The sequence below is a fragment of the Ruditapes philippinarum genome, unplaced genomic scaffold (assembly GCF_026571515.1).
Source record: "Ruditapes philippinarum isolate M1 unplaced genomic scaffold, ASM2657151v2 ctg1501_1_1_1_1, whole genome shotgun sequence".
Taxonomy (NCBI): Eukaryota; Metazoa; Mollusca; class Bivalvia; order Venerida; family Veneridae; genus Ruditapes; species Ruditapes philippinarum.
This window is the reverse complement of record NW_026865261.1, coordinates 77388-87789: the sequence shown is the minus strand read 5'-3', so window position 1 is coordinate 87789 and position 10402 is coordinate 77388. Positions and strand designations below refer to the sequence as shown.

Below are 10402 nucleotides of genomic sequence, written 5' to 3'. Positions count from 1 at the left end.
GACAGAAATGGAAATTGAATATTTCCCAAGAGGTGGCCCCATAACAGATTATGTGTGCCAAATATATGGTACCATATTGGGTGTGTCTGTCTCACGTGCAATGAAGTTTGGAAGCAGGGCATACACAGAAGAGGATGCTAAACGGTTACTTCATAAAAAATTGAAGGGTATGCTATAATATATTGTTGATTTATTTGCTTTTTTGCAGTCTATCAAATTTCTGCTTTTTAGCTCTCCTTACACATAGTGCAGGTGAGCTTTTAGGATGGCAAATTAAATGCGCCCGGCCACATTTTATTCAAACGACATCTTCTATAATACCACTCGACCAATATTAATGAGACTTGGCAGGAATACTCTTTGTATGACACTCTATCAAGATTATTCAAAGAATGTCATTCCATTAAACTCTGGTTGCTATGGCAACTAAAAGGAAAGAACTTAAAAGTTCTTATTCTTCAAAATGGAAAGGACTAGAGCTAAGATATTTCTCACAAGGCATTATAGCTTGTTGGTTTCTACAGAGTGTATTCAAATTATGGTCTAGAGTTGAAAATTGGTCTCTATTTTGGGGCTTAAATGTTTTTTTTTTATTACAAGGTTATATAGACTTTCTTTGTAGGGATAAATTGAGATAGTGTATCTCGTATTTTTTGTCTCAACAAACATTGTTATGAAAATTTTTCTGTAACAGCATTAGAAAGATGAAAAGGTTGTTGAATGTGAATGTTAATTCAAAACAGACTCGATCAGAATAGCACAAATTTGAGAGCTGCAGTGAAGTTGATTTCCCCATTCAATAATGGATTCTTCCATTAATTTCGTAACACCACCAGAAAGGTCTCATTTACGAAATAAAATGCAAAATATTTTGATTCTTGACAATGACTTACATTTTATTGTGTAAGATATTGCACAAAGAAAATGTGTAAGACATTGCACAAAGAAACGAAAGTGAACAAAAAATGTTGTATTTTGTTCACAAAAATTAGCTGATTAATATAAAAGTTTAATTTACAGTACGGATATTACTTTTCCTTCCTTCCGGTTTGCGGGAAAAATCAGTTCAACATTGTGTACACCAGTCTTATTGATGAAAGAATTATGTCAAAATATTTCATTCTGAGAACAAACATACAATTCTAATCATTAAATAATGCATATCAATCAGTCCATTCAACAACTTTGCATCTGAAAACATCTGTATCAATCTGACCTCGAGTTGAAATTATAAATATAACTAAACTGGAAGTATGACAAATTGGCCGCCTGTATAATGCACAAGGAAAATTGAGAAATTTTGTAACATAAACTCGTATTTCATAACAAAGAAATGAAGATGATGAATACAATTATTGGTGTGCTTTGTTGAAACAGGTATTTTGTAGTATTAAGGCATGACATTCAGTATTTATGTAAATATCAACTCCCGTGTTATGATTTCTAAAATTATACATCAGTACACATGTGTTATTGACCTCAATAAATGTAAGTGAAAATGGAACAATACGTATGGTAATTATCCATGGTGCTAGTAATGCTTAATTATCTTTATCATATTGTTAACTAATCAAGAAGCTTACGTAATTAAAAAATTACCTAATCTCACAAAATTATTAATTTAAACCTTACCAAATTATTCCTACGTATAGGACATGTTAAATTCAGATTAAGTACTATTGTAAATTTTTTTCCGAATGTTTTGTAAACCATTTTTTTGCATAATTATACTTATCTTATGCACTGTCCATAATTAAAAAGAGGGGCCAGATATTTAATTTGAAAAAAAAATGCTTTCACTGATGCCTACCTGGTAAGGATTGATTACAAACAACCTGTACGAAAATGCCTACCCTGTCTACACCCTGATTTGACATAGGATAAGACATTTATTCCCAGCCAGGTTTTTAAGGTATTCAGTTGACTATAGAGAAGACAGAAATCTATTTTTAGATTTTTTTGTATACCATATAATTATAGTGTTTTCAGGGTGGATTCCACAAAATATTCAAATGAGCCAAAAAAAAAGGACTGGTTTGATTTTGGGAAAATGTTCATCCTAACGGCATTTTTTAGTACAAGCAGGTAGTTGAGCTTACTTACCTATTTTGAGTACGCTGAATTCATTTTTTGCTCTACCAAGGCTGTATTTTTAGTCCTTTACCTTTAAAAATCAATTTCAAAATGACCGCCATTGAATTTTTTAATTTTACTTTAATTCTCCCATGGGCGAGATATATACACATTTTGTGGCATTTTAATTTAAGGCTTTGTTAATTTTAGTCTACTGAAGTGTGGACGAGAAGAATAGATGCAAAAACAATAAAATTTATTGCGGCAGCCATCTTAGATTTCAAAATGGCGGACAATTTCCTATGTTTTATACACTGTATTATAATTAAAGTAAACAAGCACAAGAAGGCATTTTACTAGGCATGTTTTCTTTTATTAGAAGTGCAGTGATACTTATTAAGACTTCCAAGCGAAGACTTTGAAAAACATCCATTAAAACTACAAACTTAATGGTGCAAAAAGGTCACAATTTATACCCTAATACAACGTAAATGAGAGTCATATTTGCGTTCACTTTTGTCATTTAGATGTTTTTTATACTTCTAAGAATACAATGCATGTTCTTTAAATTGTTGCGATGTTTTTTCAAAACTATCGTCCCGAGGGGGGACCTGCTCAAATATCTGTCCGTCTGTCTATCTGTCCGAGCGTCCTCTTGTGTCAGTAAGGGTCATTTGCGATCACAATTTGGCTTTTAGATTAATTCCGTATACCCCGACCTATAGGATGAATCATTGATTATAAGAGACAAAAGGCTGCTTTTGGAGTAAGAAACAAACATGAAAATAACTAGGGCTGGGGCGAGTATCCGAGTACTCGAATAATCACGAATCAAAGTGAAAAATCGAGTTTGAATATTCGTAAGCCCAAAGATCGTGTAACGCGATCTAATTTTTAGCTCGACTTTTCTATGAAAAGGGGAGCTATCCTACTCGCCCCGGCGTCGGCGTCGGCGTCGGCGTCACACCTTGGTTAAGTTTTTCGTACCACCCCACTTTATTTCCGAAGTATTACAAGTATGGCTTTGAAACTTACCATACTTGTTCACCATCATAACCTCCATCTACAGACAAGAGTACATAACTCTGTCAAGGTTTTTGACAGAATTATGGCCCTTTTTTGACTTAGAAAGTGTATTGAGCTTGGTTAAGTTTTTTGTACCACCTCACTTTATTTCAAAACCATTGGAGGTATTGCTTTGAAACTGACCATACTTGTTTACCATCACGACCTTCATCAACAGACAAGAGGACATAACTCTGTCAAGGTTTTTGACAGAATTATGCCCCTTTTTGACTTAGAAAATACATTGAATATGGGTAAAATCCACTTATTGCCTTAACCCTTTGAGATATTGCTTTGAAACTTTTAATGCTATTTCACATCATTACCCCCATCTGTACGCAAGAGAAGGTAACTCTGTCAAGGATTTGTTTTAAAAATTAAGGCCTTTTATCGACTTAGAATCTTGGTTAAGTTTTTAGTACCAGTCCACTTTTTGACTGAACTGTTTGAGATATTAATTTGAAAGTTGGAATACTTGTTTACAATCATGATTCCCAAACATGTCCAGGAGAAGGTAATTCTGTCAAAGATTTTATTTGAATTATGGCCATTGTTCACTTTAAAAATACAGAGATTCTTGTATTGCCTTTTACTGCAAAAACTTTTTTTATTGGCAAGCAATAAAAAAGTCGAGCGCGCTGTCTTACGGACAGCTCTTGTTTTTATATACATTCACTGTTTCTAACACTCTTAAAATCGAGAAAAATACGATTTGAGTATAAATTATGGGAAGTTTACCTAAATACAAGGTGCCGTACCATAATGCTGAGCTAGGAAGTAATTAATTTCATAAAACAAAACAAAAATACTCTTCCAAAGAATAAAAACATAAACCTAGTTTATATTTTATATGTTTAATGTTTAGTATCGTTGTTTGTTTTTAATAAACATGTTTTTATAACTAATACATGTACATGTTTTTATGGGTGTCTTGATAACAAACGATTTGTGGTTCGATTTGTGAATCGTAAGTGCTGAATCGTGGTTCGGATCGGATCGTCACTTATCCAACAATCCACACCCCTAAAAATAACAGACATCTTCACAAATCTCCAAGAAAGAGCTTGTCCCTGTCAGTCCGTTTTTAATCCCGTCCATATCTGTCAATTTTGGATAGATTTTGAAATAAAATGCATTAATGTGTGGCACATAAGAAAGACCCAGGTGTGAAGCTCAATTCCTCAAGTTAGACTTGAAAGTGCTTAAAGAAAGATGTGCATTTTAGTATTCTGTCATTTAGAGATGAATTTTGAAATAGTTAAGCATAAATATACGGCCTATAACGGATTTGGAAATGATTTACTTTATATTATTACTTAATCTTCAAACAGGGATACCATAAAAATTGTTTGTTTATTGCTTATGCGCAAGAACATGTACTGGGACGTGTAATGCTTTAGAGCCAATTCAACAGTCCAAAGATCAGGGTCATGTCTATCAAGAAAGGCAATTTTGTAAAAGTTCATAAGTGGGGAACCCGGTCAACAATTTTTCATGCACGACCTGATATTTAAAAAAAAGTCTTAGTATTTCCAAAAGTAATATAGGAATCGCCATCCAGGCTAGCATTCGAATTTTTTTTCTTCATGAAATAGACTACTTTCCTGAATAATAGAGTTAAAGTTTCTTCTTGTAAGAGAAATATTCCATATGGTGTTTATCCCATAAAAGCCTCTACATACTAGTGCCGAGCTTCATGCATGAGGATAGTATTACATTAATTTTGCTTATATGTAACCAGACAGGAACATGATGGTTGAGACCCCTATGTTAGGACTTTTTTCGTCTATTTTGTTGTCATGTCATATTAAATTATCTGTTTTGATTGGCCTAGATCAGGCGGAGTTCGGGTAAAATTATTTGGATCTTGTTAATTGTACATGCCGCCGTCCTGGAACGACAATAAGTATAAATACGTGGTACTTTGAAACAATGATTGTGTCTTGAGGGAGAAAAGAATTATCGCATAAAGTAAGATTTCAGACATTAAAGGTCATATTTCATTTCATATAAATATTTTGAAGGTCATGTCCGGTCATGAATTCTGTCATTCAATGGATGGATATTGGCGTAACTAGGCATACATTTGTGGCACATTAGGACTACCTGTCCTAAGAAATTAAAATATATTTTTGTTGATATTAAGCATGTCAATAGATGCCTAAACAAACTTAATACTATGTTAACTGCTACGATGATTATCTGGCAAAAAATTATATCAATACAGAGCTCCAGATAGCGTGCGTATAAGCGTAAAATAAGCATGTAAAATCTAAAATACGCATCACTTTCAAAATTCGTGCGTCAAAGTTACGCACAACAAAATGAAAATACGCTTGTATGTCAAAATTTAAGCGTAAAAGAATAGAAGTGTTAACATTTGATATTCAGATTGAGGATGTTTTGAGCATAAAAATTCAATATATTTCCATTTTATTGCATTGAAAACTAAAAGTTCTGTTATCAACAACGCATGTTAAAAACGAAAGAAGCAGGAAGTACAGAAGAGTGTAACGCCCGTAGATCAACCTGTGAAATTATTGATATAAATAGACTCCTAGAAAATATATTTATTAATATTTCAGGGCTTCCAATAGTGGAAGTTTGGAAGTCATTTACTCCTTCATTTTGGCATGTGACTTCCGAAAATTTAATACTTTTCCTTCTTTACCAATATAATGTGACTTCCAATATCAGAGATTTTGAAGTCTTTGACTTCCAAATTTTGAAAATGGAAGCCCTGATAATTTTGCTGTGTATCCTAAACTTGAGTTCCAGTATACTCTGGAAGTCTAACTTTACAGGGCATGTTTTGTATTGCTTCACATTGAATCAGTATTTTATTTTTAAAGGTTTTTCTAAAAAAAGAAAATAAACAAACAAACAAAAACAATAAGTTTAATTTGTTTATAGAAAATGCAAAATGCTTTTTTGACAGATTTTACCCCTTAAGTTTTTCAAATTTTACATTTTACCCCTCACTCTAAATTTTGAGGGGTAAAAACCCCTTGGCCAAAAAAATTATCTGAAGCTCTGTCAAAACTTTCACAGGTTGATCTACGGGCGTTACACTCTTCTGTACTTCCTGCTTATTTCGTTTTTAGCTCGACTTTTTTTTTTTTGAAAAAAAAAAAGTAGAGGTATTGTTATAGTCAGGTCGGCTTCCCGTTGCCGTTGCCGTCCGCAAACTTGTACCTGGATCATAACTTTTTAGCTCACCTGAGCATATGCTCAGGGTGAGCTATTAGGATCACTCTTCGTCCGTCGTCTGTCGTCCGTCGTACGTCGTCCGTCGTACGTTGTCCGTTCACACTTTTCAAACGACATCTCCTCTGAAACCATAAGGCAGATCATAATGAAACTACACAGGGATGTTCCTTGTGTGAAGCCTTAACAAAGTTGTTCAAAGAATTCCATTCCATGCAGAACTCTGGTTGCCATGGCAACCAAAAGAAAAAACTTTAAACATCTTCTTCTAAAAAACCCAAAGAGCTAGAGCTTAGATATTTGGCATGAAACATCTTCTAGTGAGTGTCTACCAAGATTGTTCAAATAAAATCCCTGGGGTCAAAATTGGCCCCGCCCCCGGGGGTCATTGATTTTCCCTATATGCATATAGTAAACACTTAAAAAAATCTTCTTTTAAAGAATCCAAAGAGCTAGAGCTAAGATATTAAGCATGAAACATCTTCTAATGAGTGTCTACCAAGTTTGTTCAAATAAAAGCCCTGGGGTCAAAATTGGCCCTGCCCCTGGGGGTCATTGATTTTCCCTTTATGCATATAGTAAAAACTTAAAAAAATCTTCTTTTAAAGAACCCAAAGAGCTAGAGCTAAGATATTAAGCATGAAACATCTTCTAATGAGTGTCTACCAAGATTGTTCAAATAAAAGCCCTGGGGTCAAAATTGGCCCCACCCCAGGGGGTCATTGATTTTCCCTTTATGCATAATATTATAGTAAAAACTTAAAAAATCTTCTTCTAAAAAACCCAAAAAGCTAGAGCTTAGATATTTGGCATGAAACATGTTCTAATGGATGTCTACCAAGTTTGTTCAAATAAAAGCCCTGGGGTCAAAATTGGCCCCGCCCGGGCTGACATTGATTTTCCTTATATGTGTATAGCAAAAACTTAAAAGTCTTCTTTGAAAAACCTGGAATAGCTAGAGTTTAGATATTAAGCATGAAACATTTTCTAGTAAGTGTCTACAAAGATTGTTGAAATAAAAGCCCTTGGGTCTAAACTGGCCCTGCCCCAGGTGTATCATTGTTTTTAACTATATGTGTAAAGAAAAAAACTTGACCAACTAGACCTTAGATGTTAAGCATGAAATATCTTCTAATGGGTGTCTACCAAGTTTGTTCAATTAAAAGCCCTGGGGTTTAAACTTGCCCCGCTCTGAGGGGCCTATATACAGGTGAGCGACTTCAGGGCCATCATGGCCCTCTTGTTTATTTCTTGGTGTATTGTCTTCATACTTGACCACAACAACCCTTGGGACAAGACCTTTCAGTAGACCACACTAACCTTGACCTTCATCCATAAATGACCTTGACCTTCAAGGTTAAAAGTCCAATTTTTGCTTGTTCATGCTGTTATTGGCTGTAACTTTGTTATTTTTGAATGGATTGTCTTCAAACTTGAACATAATAATCTTTAAGGATATCCCTTAAAAATAACCAGCCAGACCTTGACCTTCACTCATAAATGACCTTGACTTTGAAGGTCAAATTATTGAAATTTTCATTTTTTTGGCTTTTATTGGCTGTAACTTTGTTATTTTTGAATGGATTGTCTTGAAACTTGAACATAATAATCTTCAAAGATTACTGTTAAAAATATACCGAAAGACCTTGACATTCACTCATTAATGACATTGTCTTTGAAGGTCAAATTATTGAAATTTTCATTGTTTCGGCGGTTTAAACTGACTGTAACTTTGCTATTATTGAAGGGATCAACTTCATATTATAAGAGAACATTCTTAAGGACCAGACCTTGTTGTTTATCAAACCCAAATTTGCTTGGGCTCTTTAATGACCTTGACCTTGAAGGTTAAATTACTGAATTTTTTCTCAGATTTGTGCATTAAATGACCATAATTATATATTTATTGGTGTGTGTGTGTAAGTCTATATATATATATATTTACAACAACAACAACTAGAATTGCGTCATTGTTTCTATTTATAGAATTGCGTCATTGTTTCTATTTTTATAAATTGCGTCATTGTTTCTATTTATAGCGATTGCGTCATTGTTGCTATTTTTAGAAATTGCGACATTGTTTCTATTTATAGAAATTGCGTCATTGTTGCTATTTTTAGAAATTGCGACATTGTTTCTATTTATAGAAATTGTGTCATTATACCCCCGCACAACAAAGTTGTAAGGGGGGTATACTGGAATCAGCTTGTCCGTCCGTCCGGCCGTCCGGCTGTCCGTCGGTTTTTTCTTGTCCGCCCAATAACTTAAGATTCCTTTGACCCTTAGTCTTCATATTTGGCATGGAGGTTAGTCATGATTAGTAGATGACCCCTATTGATTTTGAGGTCACCAGGTCAAAGGTCAGGGTCACAGTGGTCTTGACTTCAAAAAGCTTGTCCGCCCAATAACTTAAGATTCCTTTGACCTACAGTCATCATATTTGGCATGGAGGTTAGTCATGATTAGTAGATGACCCCTATTGATTTTGAGGTCACCAGGTCAAAGGTCAAGGTCACAGGGGCCTTGACTTCAAGAAGCTTGTCCGCCCAATAACTTAAGATTCCTTTGCCCTACAGTCGTCATATTTGGCATGGAGGTTAGTCATGATTAGTAGATGACCCCTTTTGATTTTGAGGTCACCAGGTCAAAGGTCAAGGTCACAGGGGCCTTGACTTCAAAAAGTTTGTCTGCCCAATAACTTTAGATTCCTTTGACCCACAGTCTTCATATTTGGCATGGATGTTGATCATGATTAGTAGATGACCCCTTTTGATTTTGAGGTCACTGGATCAAAGGTCAAGGTCATAGGGACTTTGACTTCAAAAAAATTGTCCACCCATTAACTTAAGATTACTTTGACCCACAGTCTTCATATTTGGCATGGATGTTGATCATGACTATAAGGTGACCCCAATTGATTTTGAGGTCACTGGGTCAAAGGTCAAGGTCACAGGGACCTTGACAAAAAAAAAGCTTTTCTTCTCAATTGCTAAAGAATGTCCTGTCTGCAGTGTATTGATTTGGACATTTTCACATTTGAAGCATGTAGAATACATAACTTAGCAATGTACTGGCTTAGTAACCTCAGATTTGGCAGGGAGGTTGTCCTTGAGCTCTAAATGGCCACTGTTGATTCTGACAAAGTGGTATGCGGGGGTATTTACGCCATGAAAGTGGCAGTTCTAGTTGTTTCTATTTTTAGCTCACCTGTCACAAAGTGACAGGGTGAGCTTTTGTGATCGCTTTTCGTCCGGCGTCCGTCCGTCTGTCCGTCCGTCGTCCGTCTGTAAACTTTTACTTTAAATGACATCTCCTCATAAACCACTGAGCCAATTTCATCCAAACCTGACAGGAATGTTCCTTTGGTGGTCACCTTTAAAAATTGTTCAAAGAATTTAATTCCATGCAGAACTCTGGTTGCCATGGCAACCGAAAGAAAAATCTTTAAATATCTTCTTTTAAACAACCCTAAGAGCTAGAGCTTAGATATTTGGCATGAAACATCTTCTAATGAGTGTCTACCAAGTTTGTTCAAATAAAAGCCCTGGGGTCAAAATTGGCCCCGTCCCAGGGGGTCATTGATTTTCCCTATATGCATTATAGTAAAAACTTAAAAAAATCTTCTTTTAAAGAACCCAAAAGAGCTAGAGCTAAGATATTTGGCATGAAACATCTTCTAGTGAGTGACTACCAAGTTTGTTCAAATAAAAGCCCTGGGGTCAAAATTGGCCCCGCCCCAGGGGGTCATTGATTTTCCCTATATGCATATAGTAAAAACTTAAAAATCTTCTATTAAAGAACTGTAAGAGCTAGAGCTTAGATATTTGGCATGAAACATCTTCTAGTGAATGTCTACCAAGTTTGTTCAAATAAAAGCCCTGGGGTCAAAATTTGCCCCGCCCCAGGGGTCATTGATTTTCCCTAATATGCATATAGTAAAAACTTAAAAAAATCTTCTTTTTAAAGAACCCAAAAGAGCTAGAGCTAAGATATTTAGCATGAAACATCTTCTAATGGTGTCTACAAAGTTTGTTCAAATAAAGCCCTGAGGTCAAAA

The 10402-nt window shown here is 35.1% G+C and overlaps 1 protein-coding gene across 1 annotated transcript in view; it reads left to right on the top strand.

Moving 5' to 3' along the window:
- The window catches only part of LOC132728411 (AAC-rich mRNA clone AAC4 protein-like), a 53627-nt gene that overhangs the window by 27123 nt on the left and 16102 nt on the right, over positions 1-10402 (top strand). The window contains exon 2 of the mRNA XM_060714057.1: positions 2-167. Coding sequence (XP_060570040.1) covers positions 2-167 — 166 coding nt within the window. The remainder of the gene's footprint in view (position 1; positions 168-10402) is intronic.